The sequence below is a fragment of the Myotis nattereri genome (genome assembly GCF_964212035.1).
Source record: "Myotis nattereri genome assembly, chromosome: 16".
Lineage (NCBI taxonomy): Eukaryota > Metazoa > Chordata > Mammalia > Chiroptera > Vespertilionidae > Myotis > Myotis nattereri.
In genome coordinates, this window is record NC_138091.1 from 45,031,964 (window position 1) to 45,052,518 (window position 20,555).

The following is a 20,555-nucleotide window of genomic DNA, read 5'->3' on the forward strand; positions in this document are numbered from 1 at the left end:
CCCCCGATAGCGGAAGCAGAACCTTTGTGAGACCGGAAGCGACTGTACGGCAAACATGGCGTCGGCGGTGCTGGCGCTGACGACGCGGGCCGCTGGTAAAGGGACGCGTGGCCGTTCCGGGGGGCGGAGTGGAGGTGGAGCGGAGACCTTGCAGGGAGGCTTGGGGGCGGTGGTGGAGGCCGCTCCCTGCGGAGGACCCCGGGTGCGGGGCCGCGAGGTTTGCAGGGCGGCTGTCGCTGATCACGTGACAGCGGGGGCGCCGAGCCGTGGGTGGTGGTTCGAGGCCCACGTGTCCTTCCTGTGCCTGGAGTGTAAATACCTGCAGCTTCCCTAGCGATTGGTGACACGGGCTCGCCGCCTCCCTTCTCTGGCTTTGTTTGGACACTTTGTATCATCTATATAAATGGGTTACTAACAGGCACCCCGAGCTCACAAAGTTAGTCTGTTGGCTCAACGGGTGGAGGACTTTGTGCCAAACACTGGGGATCTCAGCAGAAAAGAGGCATAGTATCCCCGGGACGATTCTTTCTCGTGACTACGCCAATAAATGAGCACAAATGAAATGTAAATAGTAACAAGTGCGGTGAAAGGAAGCCGGTGTGTGTGTGTGTAGGCTGAGTGGTCAGGGGAGCCCTCGAGGAGGTAACATCTAAGCTAAGACCTGAAGGATGACCGGAAGCTTAGCTGACCTGACTCAGCTTTAAACTTCGAGAAGCAAACTCTTGTTCTTATGTGAATCTAGAGGGTAGGAGTGGAAGTCAGGAAACCAGACTTCCTGAGAGATGAGCAATGATTTAGCCGAGATGTTACTGTCAGTGAACTTGGAGGCAAATGGGTGGATTTGAGGTCTGTTTTGGAGGCAGAGCCCGTTGGGCTTGCTGGTGAACTGGAGATGGAGGTGAGCAAAGGGAAGGAATTGCGATGACTCCTTGATTTCCGCCTGAGCAGCTGCATAGGTGGTAGCATCACTTACTTTGAAAAAGAAGATTGAGGAGTAGAGTGAAGGGCGAAGGTCTGTGAATGAGATAATGTAGGTAAAGCAAAAGCCCAGTTCCTGAGCTTAATACGTGAGTAAGTGAACAAATGAAGCAGTATTTAAATGTAGGTAGACTGTGATGCTGGACATGTATTGAATGTGTCTGTATCTAAATCCTTATCGCTGGTGTTTTGCCCCAGCTAGTCTCAGTTCTCATTAAAACTTCAGAAACTTAGGCTTTAGGAACTCTGAACTTACAGGCTCCAGAGACCCACAAGATCTCTTATACCTGGCATGTCCCTGGCTAACCATGGCTGTGCCTAGAGACCTGAATGCAAGGACTGCCGTCCCTGGGCTTGTCATATAGCAAGCGGCTTACATCTCCGTTAGTATGAGTTTTAGTTCACTTTCCTTTTTAAAACAAATGCCTCTGAGCACCTTAGAATGGGTATAGAGAGGTCAGATGAACAGGGCAGAGTGTGTCTTCTTGGTTGGACCTGTGCTTGGTGGGCTTGCTGAAGACAGGGTCCAGCCTTCTGGAATGCCCAGGATCCCATGGGAGCCATCCTCAGGGAAGCTGCTCTTTTACAAGTATTTGGTGTGCAGGGGATGGGTGGCTGGCGAAGGAAGTGGTGGGTGTCTCTCTGGGTGTCCTGTTGCTGGGCTCTGTGGTCTGGCCCCTCCACAGTGCTAGGAGCCTTGAGGGCATGATGGTGAGTGAGGCTGAAACAGGCAGCTCTGTGGTGTCCTCTTGCCGACTTCTATTTCTGTGGTGTTTGTTTCTGAATGTGTCAAGACCCAGGGCACATGGTGTTTGGGGTTTCTCCCCCCATTAATATTTTACTGCCCCACCCCTCATCCCCTGGCCACACACACACACATCCCATGCCGTGCTTACACTCTGGACAATACAAGGAATGACTTGTCTCCTGCCGTGGGAGAAGGCCAAGGGCTTGAGACACTCCCTGAAAACCAACACAGCCAAGTGGCATTTCTGCTTCACATACCTCCTCACCTCCCCTGCTGCTGCCTCCTGCCACCCCTCAAACTAGCAAATGGCCCACTGGGGGCGAGAAACAGAGTCTGTCTGAACAGCATTTCTGTTCCCTCTGCAGCTACAGCCCTGCTGAGGCCCCCTCAGGCTGCAGCTCTTGCCGTCAGATATGCATCCAAGAAGACAGGTGGCAGCTCCAAAAACCTCGGTGGAAAGTCACCAGGCAAACGCTTTGGCATCAAGAAAATGGAGGGTGAGGGTGTGCCCTGGCTTTCATTTCCCAGCTGTACCCTATCTTGTGCCCCTGGCGTTCCTTTGAAGAGCAGGAAAACCTGGCCTAGTGCTCTCTGCTTAGCTCACCAGAGCATTTAGCTCCAGATTAAAGAGTCAGATAAAACCTGAGGCGGGGTGGGGGGCCTGAGGAAGAGCAGGTAGTGTTAACCTTGGGCATGCGACTCGGGAGAGGAGGCTGCTGGGTCGGAGACGGAGCTGCTTGCCTTGGACCACCTGGGACTTGGTTTTATCCAGGGCCAGACTAGAGGCCGGTGTGCAGCATTGGGGTCAGGACAGTGTGGGCCATCATGTTTTCTGGGCAGTTTGCTGTGCTTCCCATAGTCAGCACACTTGTGGACTTCTCTTCTAGGTCACTATGTTCATGCCGGCAACATCCTTGGGACTCAGCGCAACTTTCGCTGGCACCCAGGTGCCCATGTGAGTTGTTTTGTGCCCCTCCCCATTTCTTTTCTGGGACCACCTCTCCATGCTCCTAAGCGCAGGAATCTATATATATAAAAGCCTAAGTGACCGTTACAACTGGTTGACCAGTCACTGTGACGCACACTGACCACCAGGGGGCAGATGCTCAACGCAGGAGCTTCCCCCTGGTGGTCAGTGTGCTCCCACAGCCAACCTCCCGCTGCCAGCCAACCTCCCGTGGTTCCTCTTCTGGCCAGCCAGCCAGCCCCAATCACCGGCCAGGCTGAGGAACTCCACCCATGCACGAATTCGTGCACCAGGCCTCTAGTAATAAAATAAAACAGTTGCATTTATTGGGTACTTACCAAGTGCCAAGCATTTTGCTGATTCCTGGTCCTACATTTACTCCTTACCCCACCCCTATAAGGTATGTAGGTATCATCTCCATTTTACAGGTAAGGTGCCAGAGACTTAGAGAGTGGAGGGGCCCAAGTGACAGAGCTGGGATTGGAACCTTGTCTGCCTGACTCCCACATCGCTGTGTTTTGCCTAGGGATAGCACTGGTTTCCCTTCTAAACCCCAGTTCTTTGAGAAAAAGATGCCTAGTGATTTAAGATATTTTTGAATCTTGGGAAACTAATTTTAATGTATTCATTTTTCTTTATTTCTAAGAATTCCTTCTTTGCATAAAACTGTTACTAGGTAGCTGAAAGAGATCTTGAATTTATTAGTACAATAGAATTGAATGTGTATATCAGAAATTAGGTCCATATCAAGCAGGGATTTCAGTTCAGCAAGTTAAGATTACTTTCTGAGGTAGGAAATTTCTTGGGTAACACAGGTCTGTACTGTACTCTTCACATTTTATTTTTCTATTTATGCTGTTTGTTTATTTATTTACTTATCCCCCCCCCACACACACACACATACACACATTATTTTAAAACTAGTTTAGCCCTGGTCAGTGTGGCTCAGTTGGTTGGAGTGTCATCCCATACAGCAAAAGGTGGTGGGTTCGATCTCAGGACAGGGCACATGTGAAAGGCAACTGATTGATGTTTCTCTCTCACATTAATGTCTCTCTCTCTCAAATCAATTAAAAAAATTAGTTTCCTTGTTAATCAATGCCCCCAAACCCAACCCCTTTTTGAGCAATTTTAGTAGGAACAGAAGGACTGATAGTAACGTATAGTTATTTCAGAAATATTAATGCATATGTGAATTGATTGTATTTGTGTAGCTTTATATTTTAGAACTTAAGACTGTGTTGCTATGTTAACTCTTGGGACTTGCTAAAATAATGACAATAATAAGAGCCAGCATATTTTGAACTAGGGCCGTGGTTGGCAAACTGCTGCTCGCGAGCCACACGTGGCTCTTTGGCCCCTTGAGTATGGCTCTTCCACAAAATACCACAAAATACCACGTGCGGGCACCCACATACAGTGCGATTGAAACTTCGTGGCCCATGCGCAGAAGTCAGTATTTTGTGGAAGAGCCACACTCAAGGGGCCAAAGAGCCGCATGTGGCTCGCATGCCGCAGTTTGCCGACCACTGAGCTAGGGTATTCCAAGTATTCTAAGCTCTTTATGATTGTTAATTCATTTAATCCTCAGGGTAACCTTATAAAGTAGTTAATATTAGCCCAATTTTGCAGATAAAAAAATGAGACTCTGAAGTAAAGTAACTTGCCCAGATCAAACATAACAAGTAGTAGTGCTGGGATCTGAATGAAGCATCCTGACCCCAGAGTCCTTTCTTTTAAGCAGAGAATAATAAGTAATGCTGGACTGCCTGGGTGAAAATTGTCACACATCCAATCTCAAGTTCTAAGAAAAAAGCTAAAATATATAATGTTAAAAAACTAGGTACAACACACAGTTTATTTAATCACTGTTTGACATACTTACCTGAAAAACAGAAATAATACCTACTAAACAAGGTGAGTACTAAATGGGTCGATGGCTATAAAAGGGCTTAATTATTATCTCTCTATATAAAAGCCTAAGTGACCATTACAACCAAATGACTGGAACAACCAGAATGACCAGACGACCAGCTGGTAGCTATGATGCACACTGACCCAGACCTTGCTGTTGGGGCCCTGACATCCCCGAATCTGGTTCACCCAGACAGGAGGGAGGAGGGAGCCCGATTCCTTACGGAATCAGCCATTGGTTAGCTTGCTGCTGGGGCCAACCTCCCGTGGTCCCTGCCCCCCTCCCCCCCCACTGGCCGCCCACCCCCTGACCCCCCAGCCCCCCACCATCAACCCCGATCACCAGTCAGGCCAAAGGACCCACCTGTGCATGAATTCATGCACCGGGCCTCTAGTATATTATAAAAGGGCTTGGAACAGTGCTTATACTTGGTAAGCACTATATTAAGTATTACCTAATATCATTATGTTTTATTAGCATATACATTGTCCATCTAGCTTTGGTCTGTTGTTTCGTTAAAGCCTACACTCGACAGGTCACTGTATAAATGAAAATGTATGTCAGACTAGTGTTTAAGTGTTTTTGAAGTCTAAGTGAAACAAGTTCCCAGGGGCAGTGAGTAGGGGAATTTTCCTGGCCGGTTTTGGGATCTGGCCAGTGTGGCTTCTGGCCAGCTGCGCAGACATGAGTAGCTCCTAGGGTCCCTTTCCCACCTACCTGGCTTTCCCTGTAGCTGAGCAGGTCTGTGTGTTGCAGGTGGGGCTGGGGAAGAGGAAGTGTCTGTATGCCCTGGAGGAGGGGATCGTCCGCTACACGAAGGATGTCTACGTGCCCCACCCCAACAACGCGGAGGCTGTGGATCTGGTCACCAGGCTGCCCAAGGGCGCTGTGCTCTATAAGACTTTTGTCCACGTGGTTCCTGCCAAGCCTGAGGGCACCTTCAAACTGGTCGCTATGCTTTGAGCTCCTGGTCGAGGCTGTTGGACTGAGACTGGAGCCCAGGTGACAGGAGCGGGTGGTACCAGAGTCAAGGGTTGGGGTGACAAGGCTTCCTGAGGAAGAAGTCTGTGAAGTGACTTTGGAGACCTGACCTGGGGGCAAGAATAAAGTTAGTTGGAGTCGTGAGTCTGTGTATTTGGGGACAACCTGGATGGAGCTGCTTACTGATTTGTTGGTCTTTCTGCATGTTCTCTAGTGCACACCCAGGGGGAACCTCCAGCAGGAAAGAGGAGCTTGAGCAAGAGGGGACTTTCTTTGAGGAGAGGATTGTTTTAGTCCATCCCCCAGAGGGGAAGGAAGGGGAGAGCTTGTGCTTGAGGGTGTCACTGCTCCTTCCCCTCCTGGATCCCACAGAAGTTGGGCTGGGCCCTGGGAAGAGCAGGTAGGAGGGGCCAGCAGAGGAAGCACTCCAGAAATGGTCCCAGGACTCTTGGCACCTTTCCACTGCCTGGACCTCAGTGAGACGTCCCATGGTGCTAAAGCAGGGAGGGGAGCCGTCCTGGGGATCATGAAGGACGACTCAAAGTGAAGCTCAGGACTTAGGTTTGGTTTCTGTTGAGCCTCACAGCCAGCCAGGGGAGCTCCAACTTGCCCAGATCTCTGCACTTGGCATTCCCAGATTCCCTCCCAGCCGACTTTGCCCCACCCCACTTCCCACCGACCCAGGTAACTGGGCTCTGAATGCCAATCTGAGACTTACTACCTGGGTCGAATGTGCTGACCGCAGTTTTTCTTTTTATTTACCTAAGATTTGATGTTAAAAATATTGTAGAGAACAGGAGCAGAGCTTCCCGATGGTCACTAAAGTAGCGGCCAGAAGAAAAGTTATCTTAGCCCCTGAACACAAACCCTGTTTTCTTAGAGTTCTTGCTGTTAGGTCCCTGCCCTTAGCAGAATGTAGGAGCAGAACGTAGTGACAGAGTGACAGGGGGCCTGTCCATCTGAAACTGCTGCCACCGCCTAATGGTTGTGACTTTGGGCTCATCATTTCAGTTTCCGGATGTGCTAAATGAAGGTAAAACAAGCCTGCCTCAAAGGATTCTGAGGGCTAAACGAGATAACTGCACACACGGGTCAGCACAAATGGAAAAACCCAATGCCCTTATTGGTGGTCAGGGGTGCCCTCTCCTGGCCACTAGGAAAACTTCACATGCGGCAGCCAGGGCAGGCTGAGCTGACCAGGCCAGCGTGACTGGCTGGTAAAGGCTAAGAACCCTTCACCCTCACGCCACGTGAAGTAAGGCGAAGGACTGCTACTGAGAGCCCCTGCTAACAATGGCAGGAGAGGAGGAGGGAAGCTGATGACCCTTCCCGTCATGGCCCTCAAGGGATCAGCTCTGAAGGGAGCCGTGGGCCATGGCTGTGACCCTCTGTTCTTGAGGGCGCTCCATACTCAGGACTGGGCGGGAAGCAGAGTGAGGAGGGCCTCTGGGGTGAGCCCTGGAGACACCAGAGCAGCAGTACCTGCCTCGGCCTGGCGGCAGGGGAGGAAGTGCTGGGTCAGGACTCTCCGGAACTGAACGGGCTCTCGGGCAGGCCTCCTGGGAGGCAGTGAAGTCTCTCTACCCCTCCGAAAAAGACAGAGCTGAATTAGATGGGTTTTTGCATCCCTTCTGGTTCTTGGGTAGATTCTAAGCTGTCGCCATTCTGGAATGAGACCTCCACCTGGTGGCTGCCAAAGTGTCGGCCAAGACTCGGAGGAGGAGAAGGCGAAGGGTGACGGCTTCCGACGCGCGGAGGAAAAACACGAGGCTCGGCTTAGAGAGATAGAGATATATTTCTTCTGTTGCATATATCAGACTCCGCACTGAGCTTCAGGCACAGGCTGCTCCAGGCTCTTCCGAGAGCCCTGGCCCAGAGTTCTTCCCACGCTGCTCGCGGGGGCTCGCCCCACAGGCAGGAGCCCCGGCCCTGCTTGCAGTTCTGGGTGCCTGGGAGACTGCACTGGTCTCAGTAGGCCTTGCCTTTCCCATCAAGGAGCAGGGCATGCCGGGAAGCCCCAGAGCCTGCCCCAGCCCCTCACTACAGTCCCCTGGCCACGAGAGGAGAGGCCGTCCCACTCGAGTCCCGCACTGCAGTGCTCCCCCAAATCACCTGTTCTCAGGTCCTCAGGGCCTGGCAGGGCACTTACAGAGCCTCAGCCATGAGCGCCAAGGCCCAGGCTGGGGGCGAGGCCCTGGAGAGGGAGGCAGGCCCCACCCCCAGAGCAACAGCAGATGGGCTCATCAGGCCCTGCTCCCCAGAGCCATGGCCCACTTCCTGGGGCTCCTCTGAGCCCTATTGCACATCTTTTGTTTCCAGTTCCTCCCCCACCACCCATTTTCCTTTAAAAAAAAAAAAACTAGTGGAGAAGGATTGGAAGCGTGGGGCGTGGAAACTGGAGCCCTTCTCCCCACATTCCTGCCACCCGCTGGTCCCCAGCAGAGCCATCAGCAGTAGTAAGGACCACGCCCATCTTCCTTGCGGGTTCTTGATGGCTGCCACGGGTGTGTTGCCTGGGCCTCTGGTCCTTGCGTGGGGGGGACAGCCCTCCGCTGTCTGTAAGGTGCAATTCCCCGGTGCTCTGGAGGTGCCGGCTGGGCCCTGCTACCTGAGTCGCCCGTCGGCTTTGACAGGCCCCAGCTCCGATTTGGGGTCGGGGAACAGAGAGCTCCAGTTGGTCCGTCTGCAGAGCTCCAGGGAGGGGCAGGCGGAGGGGCCCGTGGCGCACAGTCCAGCCACAGACCAGAAGCCGCTCAGCTCCCCGTCTGTCCAGGCCTCGAGCGCCGGGCCCGTGAGCAAGGCGTGCCGCCGGGCGGCCTCCTCGGCGGGCTCCGGCTGAGGCAGGCTCAGGATGCCGCTCAGGCCCTGGAAACTCTGCTCCATGTACTCGTTGTGGGGGGGCCCGGCATGCAGCCAGCTGGCTTCATCTGGGGGTGCAAGAGCACGCAGTCAGCACGCCTGGCCCCACTGATTCTATGAAGGCCAGACCTGGGAAGTCAGGCCTGGGCACCCCAGCTCTGTCCCCGGTCTGCTCCTGAGCCACACCTTGCTAATCCCCAGGACTTCCTGTGCCTGTGGAACCATCAGTTTATAAATTACAACAGTCCTCGCTGAATTCCCCGCTGGAGGATTAGTGAAGCAGTAGGTTCGAAGCACATTAGAAAATAAGGTAACTTTCCCGCCCCTTCTCAACCATCTCCAGTGGTTCCCAGAGCCGTCGGAAGCCTCATGCCCAGGCCCTCCAGCTGTGGGGCCCTGCTTCGCCAGCCTTCTTTCCTGCCACCCCTGCATCCCACTGCCCTCCACTCTGCTTCCCCCATGCCCCGGACACCTGCCAACTGTGCTCCCTCCGCTTAGAACACCCTCTGTCTATAAAAATCCAGCCAGCTCAGGGCTCGGCTCCTATACCTGCCTGCCGTGAGGCTGCCTCCATTCCTCCCTCAGCCCCTGTCAGGCTGAGTCCTGGGAAAGCAGGGGTGCGGCTGCCTGTTCCCAGTCCGATCCACCTTCTCTATGACGGGATGTGGCCAGAGGAAGGAAACATCTACCACCTATTCACACCTGACACGTTTACCACATACTCATCCCGAATGTCTCCCAGGGACTAGTTACTGGGGAGACGTAGCCCGCCCCCCTCCCCCGCCCCCCTGCCTGGGAACCTGCATCCTACACCCATGTTCAGGGTCTGCTCCCTTAACCTCAGCCAAGTGGGTGGAGAGCTATGGGACCCTGCCCACCGGGCACAGATTTGCTGTCCCAAGAATGTGACACCTGGGGACCAAGAGGCCCTGGTCAGCCTCTGTTGCCCTGAGAGGCCATGTGTCATGTATCTGGAATCCATGCCCGAGGCTAACCCAGAGAGGAGACAGGACGAGGGGCAAGAGGCCCCAGAGCGTCTGAGAGAGCACCTCTGATGCCCTGTGAGATCTGAGACATTTCCTGGGCCCTTGGGGCACAGCCTGCATTCTTCCAATAACCCCCTTTTTCATCCGAGCTAGTTTGAGTGGATTCGTGGGGAGCGCTCCGATAGTTACATTAGCTCCTACTTTACACGTAATAAAACTGAGGCTCAGGAAATAGACGGCCAAGGGTAAAAGCCCAATTAAAGCGTCAGAGCTGTTCCGAAGCCAAGTCTACCTGACTCCACGGCTCCCTTTTCATGCCACGGCAGAGCCCCAGGATGCTAAGGGCCAGACCATCAAGTTCCCAGCCTTCCCCCTTCCATTCTCTGGCTATGGGAGCTTAGTTCTGACGGTCAGCTTCCTGGGGTCACCTCCCTGGCCTCTGGGCAGATCCTTACCTTTCCTGAGAGGTAGTTTGCGGTTGAAGGTCAGGGGCAGCACGAGGAAGCGGGTCTCCCCTACGGGTTCCCAAAACTGAAGCAGTCGAACCGTCCAGGCCCCCGGCCGCAGGGGCCGGCTCAGTGGGGGCTTGTACTGAGTGACCTCGGTCTCTGCGTCGACCACGATGTCGTAAGACGTGGCCACCACGTAGGTGGGGTCGATCCACACCACGGTGGCTGTGAGGTTGGGGCCCCGGGCCCAGCGCTGCATGGCCACAGGCTCATCCAACGGTCCCAGCAACCCCCCGAAGTTCCGGAAAAGACGCTCTTTGGGGTCCCACTCGGTGCCAACCTGTAAGGAGGGAGGCAGATGGGCAGGAGCCTGGGGAAAAGTCCTCTCTACTTGGATGCTGCCTCTAACTCACTGTGTGACCTGGAGCTAGTCACTGTCTCCTTCCGGGTCCCAGGTTCCCCATCTGCAAAATGAAGGTCTTGGACTAGACTTCTTTCTAGGCTTGCATTCCAACCTGCTCTGCAATGGCGGGGCAGGAAGGCAGATAAGGTTCAAGGCCCTGCCCACAGACCACCCCACAGGAAGCCAAGGCCCCTGAGGAAGAGAATAAGAGACACTGAACGGCCTCACCTATGGCCTGAAGGGAATGTCCAAGCCCCTGCAGTGGTTCTCAACCTTCCTCATGCCGCGACCCTTTAATACAGCTCCTCATGTTGTGGTGGCCCCCAAGTTCATTGTTACAAATTGAACATAATTAAAGCATAGTGATTCATCACAAAAACAATATGTAATTATATATGTGTTTTCCGATGGTCTTAGGCGACCCCTGTGAAAGGGTCGTTCGACCCCTGGTTGAGAACCACTGCTCTAGAAGAAAGCCCTGGCAGTTTAGAAGATGAGTTTGCATTACAGCGGAACTAGTCCCCTCTCTGTGTGTCACCCCAGGGGGCGCTGCTCCTCCGTGTGGTGTGTGCATGCGGGGGGAGGGTGGGGGCCAGGCATGTGCACGAGGCGCCACCAAGGCTGCCGTCACTGGGTAAGAAGGGCCCATGAACCCAGTCCTGAAAGGCCTAATCCAGCCCTTGCCCCTCCCTTAGTGTCTGTCCCTTTCTTCCCGCTACCCTGAGTCTTGCTGGGGGTCAGATGTCGCACCTCCAAACTCTGGAGCCGGCTGGCCTGGTCACTGCGCCCCAACAGCTTCAGCGACCCCTGGGGCATCAGCCACATCTCAAGCGTCTCTGCCGGCCCCTCCGCTGAGGACTGCACCTCCTGCGTCACCAGGTAGCCCTGGAAATGGTCGTCATAGAAATACAGGTGCACGCTGGACGGCAAGCCCCTGGGCTCAAACCTAAGAAGGTTCCAGCAGGGAGAAAGGGAGATGCCATCAGCATATCCAACGTGGTCTGGAGTCCCAGGGAGGGGGCTCTGGGGACTCCCATTCCCAGGTACTTCCTTTGCCCCAAATCTCACACCCACAGCACCTATGTGCTGTGTTTTCGTTGCATTTCCCCCTGCCTGAGACTGGGGCTCCCTGGGAGCAGGGGCTGTCTCTTTCTGATTGGCTTCCCCCTAAGTCACCACACCCTGAGGGCCTGCAGTATGTCAGAAGGTCTCACCTGCAGAGAGGGGCGGCTGGCGCGGGCGCAGCAGTGACGGCATGGCGTAGGCTGAGGCGGACAAAGGCGGTGTAAGCGGTGAGCATGACATCACTGAGCCCGCTGGGGCCATCGGCCGCGTCATAGGTGTTCTCCCAGTAGGCCTTGAGGGCTGGCGTGCCGGGTGGGTAGCTGCCATACAGGTGGAAGTCCAGAATTTCCAGGACCTCCTGGTTCACAGTGGACTCAAACTTCCGGGCGAAGAAGGTGGGCCTAGAGACTTGCTGGAGGGGGAGAGCAAGCATGGTAAGGGGTCTGGAGGCCCCAGGGGCCCCTTCCAGCACCCCAGATCGGCCACAGTCACCCCAGAGCACCAAGGGCAGCTCCAGGTGAAGGCCCTAGCTCCTCTGATTGGCCCACCCTGAGTCCTTTCTGACCTGGCGAAAGGCCGGGGCGAGGCCCTAGCAAGGGGCAGCGACTGGGGCCAGGGGAGCACCTGCAGCCGTAGGAAGTCCTGTGGCTTGAAGTCGTTGGGGGAGCAGCCGCACCAGTCCACGATGTGCTTGTACTGGCACTTGCAGCCCAGCTTGCGGTTCCAGTTGGTGACCCGCAGGTTGTTGTCCACGAGGCTCTCGCAGGCCGGGCTGTTCTCCAGCACCGTGTGGAAGAAGGACTGCAGGGGGCAGGGCAGGGCGGGCAGTGAGCGGCGGGCACCCCACCATGCTCCCTCCCTGGCCTGGGTCAGGGCCGGGCCACCCACCTCGGCCGGGAGCAGCGTGTAGGTGTAGAACTGGCGCAGCTGGGCCACAAGCGGGTCGTCCGTGTACACCACGTACTCCACGAAACTGCGCGTCAGCACGAACCAGTCGGAGCCGCCGTCCACCACAATGCCCGCCGGGATCTGCCGTTCGCCCAGGCGCCACATGTGCGAGTCACATTCATGGAAGAGCCGGTCCAGGCCCTGTTTCTTGATGAACCTGTGGGTAGCAGACCAGCCCAGGCTGGTGGTTGCGTAGGGTGGGGTCCCATCCGCCTAGGAACCAGCACGCCTCCATCTGTGATTGGTTTGCTGGGCACCCACATCCCCCCGTGGGAGGGGTTGTTTTGAGACCAGGGCCCTCTCCCCCAGCCCCTCACCTGGAGTTGTCCCTGCCATGTGACTTGAGGAAATTCTTGTCCCGGTTCTTGGACAGGAAAGCCACCAGCTCCTCATTGGTCCTGGAGAGGGGGTGGGTGTGGGCAGTGTGTGAGGGGTTGCTCAGTCGCTGGCCCAGAGCGGACTCCCTCCAGCCCTCGTCACCTTCACCTCTTGGCCTCCAGACCATGTGCCCTACCCCAGGGTGATGGGTACCTGAGGCCCCCGAGAAAGACCACCCCATCCTTCCTGTACCCCTTGCTGTCTGACCCAGCACCCCCAGCACACACCTCTGGCTCCTCCTCTTCCCCATCTCTTGTCACTCTCAATCCTCACATCATCATTCACCAACCCCTCCCCTAAAACATGGCTGGGGCCAAGAGAGGAGAAGGAGTCTGGGCTGCGTGGATCCCAGAATGAGGCCAGGGGAGGGGAAGGGGTCTACCAGGACCCTCCAACCCCAGTGCCCACATGCGCCCCTCCCATCAGGAGGTTCAGAGCACCCCCCCCCCCCACCTGGTTGGGTAGTCGGTGGCACTGAGGTTGATGAAGAAGTCCCAGGCCCAGCCAGGCACCTCCAGCAGGTCCTGCATGCTCCGCAGATACATCCTCAGCAGGCTGGCCCCGCCCCAGATGGTGACCATGCGCCAGGGTGTCACGCGAATATTATCATACTGCCGGGCCAGCTCCACCACCTCCCGGTGCAGGTAGTTGGAGCGCTAAGGGGGGTTGGGGGGAGATTCTTAGCAGCTGTAGGTGGACCCTCAGCATTACGACCTCCCCACCCCAACCCGGGACAGAGTACAACTGGCAAGGAATGGAGAGCACGTGTCACCTGGTGCTGGTGCGCCCTATTCGAGGCCTGTTCCCCTAACTCTGGGCCACCTGAGCAGGTCAGAAACCCTGTGTGTCTGTGACCTTCCTGGTTTCCGCTCTGCTCACACAGAACCCCTGGGTCTCCCCCCAGTACCTTGTCCACGTGGATATAAAAGAAGTGCTGCTCGTGGTAGACGGCCTTGAGGAGACGCTTCAGCTGGCGGATGGCGCGGCCGTGCACCACCAGCATGTAGGCAATTCGTACCGGGGGGCCCTCCACGGGCTGCTGGGCCCGGGCCTCCTCCCACTGGAGGCCGGGGTTCACCTTCCCTGTGAGGAGAGCAGGGCATCAGTGAGGCCCTGCCCGTCGCAGGGTGGAGGCCAGATGGGAAGAGGGAGCCGACTGCCGTCCGAGGAAGAATCTGGACGTGGAGCCCAACACTCCTGGGCCAGGGCCCCCTCGGCCACTTGGTATGCTCGTCACCAGCCAGGCAAGGAGGTGCACCCCTCTGAGCTGTCTCCTCTGAGACAGGGGGGTGGGGTCCCTGCCATGTCACCTCCCGGGGCTGCCACCTCTCCACCCAGGCCTGTCCCTTACCAGCCAGTTGGCAGTGCCGGGGCACAACCTTGGGCATGAGGTTCCCGGCCTGGTGCTGGCACACCACATTGGCGATCTCCTGCTGGCACTGCTTGGAGCTGGCCCGGGCCAGTGCGGACAGCGCGTCCTTGCCCAAAATCTCGCACTTCGGGGTGAAGCCGTTGTCCGTGGGCTGGGGGGCGCCCTCCACACTCCCTGTGTCTCCATGTGGGGGGAAGCCAGCTGCCCCAACCAACGCCTCCCCGGCTGCTGCCCCACTCAGGTTCTGGCGGCCAGGGGCCTCTGGGGGCGGGGCGGGAGGGACCCTCCGGCTAGCTCTGTGCCGGCTGGTAACTGCCCGCACCACTTTGGCCACGGGCACACCTGGGCTCTCGGCACGGCCCCGCCAGCGCCCATGCCTTCTGCCGGCGCTGCCCCGCCGCCCCGCCGAGCTGTCTGTGTCCTTGGAGCCCTCGCCGGGGTCCAGGGGCCGTGGCTTCCTCTGTCTTCCTTTCTGTAACAGACAGGCAGGCACAGGTCACTGGGACAGTCGCTCTCCTCTGCTCCGTCAGCGCCCTGCGGGCGTCATTCTTGCCTCCTTCAGTTCTTGGCTCAGGTGGTACCTTCTCAGTATGGCCCATGGTAACACTGTGTCTAAAACTCCAGCCCGCCCTCATCTCTGCTTTACTTTCCCACTAGCACTTGCTGCCTGCTCTCCTCCCACCACGGATTTATATTGTTATTCTGTGCCCCTCCCCTTCCAAGAAGGACAGCTGCAGGAGGACAGGGCCTGTTCTGCTCACTGATGTATCCTGAGAGCCCAGAATGTCCCGCCGTGGTGCACACTCAGCAAATACTTGTCGAGTGAATGAGTGAAACGAAGGAATGGAAAGCTCCTGGCAGAGGCTAGAACTTGATAATTATTCTTGCTGGAAGGGGTGGAGAACCTAGTCCAGTGGTCGGCAAACTCATTAGTCAACAGAGCCAAATATCAACAGGACAACGACTGAAATTTCTTTTGAGAGCCACATTTTTTAAACGTAAACTATATAGGTAGGTACACTGTTGTTAACTTAATTAGGGTACTCCTAAGGCTTAGGAAGAGCCACACTCAAGGGGCCAAAGAGCCGCTGTTTGCCGACCACGGACCTAGTCCAATGTGATGTCAGGAGAGGGCCCGAGGCCCGCAGACCCTTTGGACGCTGTTGTGTTGGTTTTTCTCGGCCCCTCACCTCTCTAGGGCCTTCTTCCTCTTCCCTGTTGGAGCGTGGAGCGCGGCACCTCACATGTCAGGCTGACGGCCACCTTAGGGCCAGAGCCCCACGCCTCCACCCTAGCACCCATGCCCTTTGTGCCCCGCACCCAGCCAGCCCGCTCATCTCATGAGAGCCGGGAGTGTTTATTCCCATCTGAGAAGGGGCATCTGCAAGAGGGAAGGCAGGGTGGGGAGGAGGCAGCAGACCCCGTTCTGTGCCCACGTAGGAGAGGACACCTTGAACTGGGCAGTTCCCAGGAAAGGTGAATGCAGCTCCCCTGAGTTGAGTGTCAACCTGGCGACGTCTGATCTGGCCACACAATGGACAAAGATACCCTCAAGCTAAGGTGGGCAGAGATGGCAGAGGAGCTGTGGGCTCTCAGGGTGGGAGCCAGTCTCAGCAAGTCAGAAAGCTGGTCAGGAGGGCAGGGTCCAGGGCACAGGGCCAGGTCGGCTGTGGTGGGAGGCAGGATGTGGGAGGAGATGGGCATGCTGGTACCCTGCACTGCAGCAGGGAGCTGGCTGCCGCGGAGAAGGACAATCCCTGAGGAGGCTGGGGGGCCAGGAGGCAGCAGTGAGGAATGGGGGAGAAGAGGGTCCTTGGTGGACAGCCAGCCCCCGGCCCTGCCCCCTTCCAGGCGTGTGCAGATGGGTAGCTGCAGGGCTGCTTAAGGAGCTGTCCCCAGGAGTCCTTGAGGTCAGAGTCCCTGAGGGCAGGGTCCCCTCTGATTGCGGAGGGTGGGGACTGTCCCTCTGACCTGGATGCCTTCTGGCCTCTAAGCCCGCCCCCCCCTCCCCGCAAAGGCATTTGAAGTCCTCTGCCACCTCGGGGCTCTGCAACTCCCCGGGATCCTCTGAGCCGGGATCCTCTGAGCTGGGGGAAACAGAGAGAGCAGCGCTGCTTTCCCCACACCCCACCTCCCTGGGACTTCTCAGGCTGCATTTAGAAGGAGCAGCGAGGCAGTGTTTGTGGAAGCTTCGATAAACTGGCTCTCTGGATGTTAATGATCATCCTGGTCTCCACGCCAGCCCCCTCCACACATGGGCAGAGTGTGCATCCTAAGTGCACATCAGATCCCATCTCTGCGCAGCCCCCTTCTGGGCTTTCCCACTGCACTTACACTAAGTCCCTCAGCCCTCACTGTGGTCTCTAGGATGCGTCCTGGACTAACTCCTGAGCCTTCTTCCAGGGAACGTACCACACCCTCCTTTCATTCCTCGAAGGCCTCCGAGCCAAGCCCATTCAACTCAGGGCCTTCTGCCCAAACTCTGCCCCCTCTCCCCCAGGCTCCTTCCACTCACAAGCTACCTTCAGCAGAAGCCTTCCCAGACCAAGGGACCTAAACCAGCCCCCTTGTTATTCCAATGAGTTTCCTTTCCCCTGTGGGGCTCTCCCTGCAGACTGTCTGCCCGTGAGGGCTGAGACCCTGTCTATGTTGTTTATTTCTGTATTCCCAGTATTAGCATAGTGCTTGGTACCAAGTAGGACTTAGTAAATATTTGTTGAATGAATGAATGAATGAATGAATCCCTACTCCAATGTGCAGTGCTGGGATAACGAGTTATTTACTGATGGCTTAGCAGATGCCAGGAACTCCTGCAAATACTAGTACTTCACAGGCATCATTTTCATGTAACTGTTACAGTCACCCAGCGAGAGAGGTGCTATTAGGATCCCCATCGTGAGGGGAGACTCTGATGGGGGCACAGAAAGGGTAGGTGACTTGTCAGTGGTCACCCACGACTCAGCAGCAGCGCTGGAATAGGACACAGGACAGCCAAGTGGGGCAGTCCAGCTTCAGCGCCCACCTTCCTAAGCTCTAGGTGATGTTGCCCTGTAACCCCAAGACCTGGTGAGGTGGCTGCTGAGGGGGCCAAGCACTGACGGCTACGTGGACTACACAGTCTCAATCACCAAGGATCATCTTCCATTCCAGCTCAGGATTTCCTTGGCAGCTTCTGCCAGGAAGAGGGGGGAAGGGGGATCCCAACCAGCCCCTACCCCAGGTCCCCGCCCGAGGGCAGCAGGGACTTTAAGCCGGCACAGTCTCGGGGGCCATCCAGAGACTCACAGGGTTATGCGGCTGCTCGGGGCCATTTGTTTCTGAGAAGCCTCAGAGGACGCTGTGCCCCTGCTCACCTCCTCCAGGGTCAGAGGCCTCCCTGCCTGCCTTGGCAGCCCATTCGGTCTTAGGATGTCTCCTCTGCCGGAAGAGCCTTCTGACACTGAGCCCCAAACATTCTCTTCCTCCTACTCATTGGTCCATAGAATAAGCTCACTCCTTCAGATGCCCAGAGCCAGCCTCCCACGCCCCACCCTCAGCTCCGTTAGGAGTTATGGTCTCCCGTGACTATGTCCCATCTCCCCTCACCATCCCAGCCTCTAGGTTCTCCCAAAAAAGGCAAGGACAGCTCTCAACCAGCCTCCACACCAGGCCTCCCGGACGGCCCAGATGCACAGAGGGAACTGGTCTTCACCCTGCCAGGTGGAGAGGCCCGAGAGGACAGGACCAGGCAGACAGAGCGCCCGCCTCAGAGCCCCAGTCACCCAACCCCAGGGGGCGGGGTGGGCACAGGGGAACTCTGCCCTCTGGCCCACAGCGTAGGGCCGGGATTTGGCCCTTCCTCCCCCACCTTCCAGGACAGCCCTAGACCCCACTGGACTCCTGACCACATGGGGAAGGACGTAGGCGGGCCTCTAGCTGAAACCATGGTCAGCCAAGAGTGTCAGCACCTCAGACCTTGGGGCGCAGGGACCTGGGAGTGAGCAGGGTGGGTCTGCCCCGCTCCAGGGCCTGGGGCTCTACTGAGCCAGCTGCTGCCGCCGCCGCCACTCCCTTGGAGCCAATTCCCCAAGGTCCACTCACCAGTTCACGCTCCCCCACCCGCCTCTGGCATCTCCTACCCAAGACCCGTGCAGCTGCCTCAGACCCCTGGCGTCGCGGGGCTAAGAAAGCCGCGCCTCGGACACTAGTAGGTCTTTCCCTCGGGGTCACTGCCTGTTCCCTCAGTTGCTGGACTGAGTTCCACCCCCGGCCTCCACGTCCCCACCCGCCGCTGCCCGCCAGGCGCTTCTGGGGGTCCCTCGGCCTCCCGCCTCCGCCCGCGGCGCGCACACCAGCCCCCTCCCAACTTCAGAAAGTTTGGCCTGGGGCTCCCCACCCCGGAGCAGGCTCAGGCCCAGCCCCGCCTCCCGGCCCCGCGCCCCGCGCCCCGCGCCTGACCTTCACTGCTCCCCGGGCCGGAGACCACCCCGCCGAGACCCGCTGCTCCCGCTCCGGCCCCCGGTCCCCGGCCCGCCTGCGGCCCGAGCCTCCGGGACGCGCACCGCCGCGCGTGCAGCCCCCCAGGCCCGCCGGGGAAGGGGCGCCAGGAGTCGGGTGCCCAGCTCCAGACGGCCTCCCGCGTCAGGCACGCCTGCGGCCCGTGCCCCACGTCCCCAGCCCGGCCGCCCTCAGCCCCGCCAGGACCCCGCGCGCCCCGCGCCCGCGGCCGTCAGAGCACCTCGCCCGGCTCGTCCTCCTCCAGGCCGCTGAAGCTCCACACCACCAGGCCCTGCAGCAGCAGGATGGCGAGCGCCGTGGCGATTGCCAGCTTGTAGCGCCGCACCAGCTTCTGCACCCGCGCGCTCGCCACCATCTTCCTGCCCCGGCCGCGGGGCGCGCGCTCGGCCCTGCAACCCGGCCGCGGGCACGCGCAGGGGCGCGGGCCGACACGGCTCCCCCCACGCGGGAGGCGGGCCGAGCGCGCGGGGCCGGGGCGGGGCCGGGGCGGGGCCGGGGCGGGGCCGGGGCGGGGGCGGGGCCCGAGGTCTCGAATCGCCGCGCCCCGCCGGCCAGGGGCGGGGCCTGGGCGCGCGGGGCCGCCCGCTGGGCCGGAGTGGGCGTCGGTCCCGGCACCTCCTCTCCTGGCTTCGCTGGTTCCCCAGCTCCCGCGTGGGCTCACCTCCTCTGGGATCGCAAACGCGTGGCTCCGCGCTGCGGAGATGTCTGCGAGCCGACCTCCCTTCTGCGCGCCGCCTGGCGTTTGGGGGGTGAGGGAACTCGGCACCTGCCCGGGACCCAGGTGCACAGGGAATGCCTGAGCTGCCAGCCGCGCCGAGTTGAGAGATTGCATAAGTGCGCAGGCCCCGGCTTTTGTCGCCACCCTGGAGGCAGCACCCACGGGGCAAAGTCTAACCCCCTTGACCGGCCCTCACAGAGCCTCCTTTCCTTCCTCCTCGCCCTCTCCTCTCAAGATCCTCACTCAGGCCTCCACTAGAGCCTAGATCTCCGATTCTAGGTGCGTCAGAACCCCCCGGGGGACTTGGTAAAACACTGCTGGGTCGCACCCCCGAGTGTCCGCTTGGGAAGGTCGGGAGTGGGGCCCGAGAATTAGAATTTTCAGCCAGTTCCCAGGCGATGGCGACGCTGCTCATGTCTTGGCCAAGTTCCAGCAGCCGTCCCCCACCGCCTTCCCTAGAGGGGCATCCTCCCCAGGTGCTTCCCCAGCGCTGACCACACACCTGGTTGTGATCTCTCCGGGGCCATTCACCGGGGAATCCTTGGCTGCTGGACATCGGACATACAGCAGTGCTCATACATGTTGTGAAAGAAAGAGCCGGCGAGGCCCAACTTCCCGTTTAACCTGCTGACCCTATTGTTTTTCGAGAGCCTGGCATGTCCAAGCTCTGCGTATACAGGTCTGAGCCCCTGCAGCCCTCCTCCGAACCCGGCAGGTGCGTGGAGAGAAGGCATGGGAGAAGAGGGAAATCGGTGCCCGTTTAACGCAAGAGGCATGCCCAGCTGAGGGAAGCCAAGCAATGTGAGAAGGAAGTCGTAAGAAGAGCAAAACCAAGACTGAAGATTTAACATGAAGACTTTAGGAACCATTAGCGAGAGGTCTAGGGAAAAACAAAAAGGCTTTAACAAAAAAGTTTGAAAGCAATGATGAAGGGGTTGGGGAGTTGCCAGGAGATTAGCTTGGCGAGGGACTTGTAAGCTGTGATGAGTACAGGAGATCCAGTTATCCAGTTATTTGATGGGGCACTGAAATAAAACTTCCTTTAATGTCTCCTGCCCCGTTGGCATTTGTAATCATTGCATTCGTCAGTCTTAGTTAAATGGGAGGATTATAAACAATGTTTCAGATGACAGTTTGGCTGGGAAGAGAACCTACCCTGCAAGCGTTTTGGAAAACATCAGTTGACATGCCAGCAATTGATATGTTAATTAAATATCGATCCTTGATCTTCTGTGCTCATTAAATGAGGTCCCCTGGGGACCTCTACGTGCCAATACTTCCCCCTCCCCGC

General features: G+C 57.6%; 2 protein-coding genes across 3 annotated transcripts; one reads left to right on the plus strand and one right to left on the minus strand.

Annotated features, from left to right (window-relative positions):
- The first annotated feature begins 17 nt into the window (after positions 1-17).
- Positions 18-5,733, plus strand: MRPL27 (mitochondrial ribosomal protein L27). Its single transcript, XM_081109140.1, has 4 exons — positions 18-95; positions 2,092-2,223; positions 2,614-2,681; positions 5,365-5,733. Exons 1-4 carry the CDS (start codon positions 56-58, stop codon positions 5,569-5,571), a joined length of 447 nt encoding a protein of 148 aa, XP_080965266.1. The 5' UTR covers positions 18-55; the 3' UTR covers positions 5,572-5,733.
- Positions 5,734-7,367: 1,634 nt separating this feature from the next.
- On the minus strand, positions 7,368-18,931 carry XYLT2 (xylosyltransferase 2). 2 transcript variants are annotated; one of them, XM_081109142.1, is made up of 11 exons: positions 18,767-18,931; positions 14,029-14,521; positions 13,585-13,760; positions 13,131-13,333; positions 12,617-12,697; positions 12,240-12,456; positions 11,976-12,152; positions 11,501-11,763; positions 11,037-11,232; positions 9,890-10,223; positions 7,368-8,516 (listed from the first exon to the last, which is right to left on the minus strand). In XM_081109142.1, the coding sequence occupies exons 1-11, from the start codon at positions 18,899-18,901 to the stop codon at positions 8,194-8,196; spliced, it is 2,598 nt and encodes an 865-aa protein (XP_080965268.1). In that variant the 5' UTR covers positions 18,902-18,931; the 3' UTR covers positions 7,368-8,193. The 2 variants fall into 2 exon arrangements, with proteins under 2 accessions (XP_080965268.1, XP_080965267.1); XM_081109141.1 differs by having other exon boundaries at positions 12,240-12,480.
- Between the last annotated feature and the right edge of the window lie 1,624 nt (positions 18,932-20,555).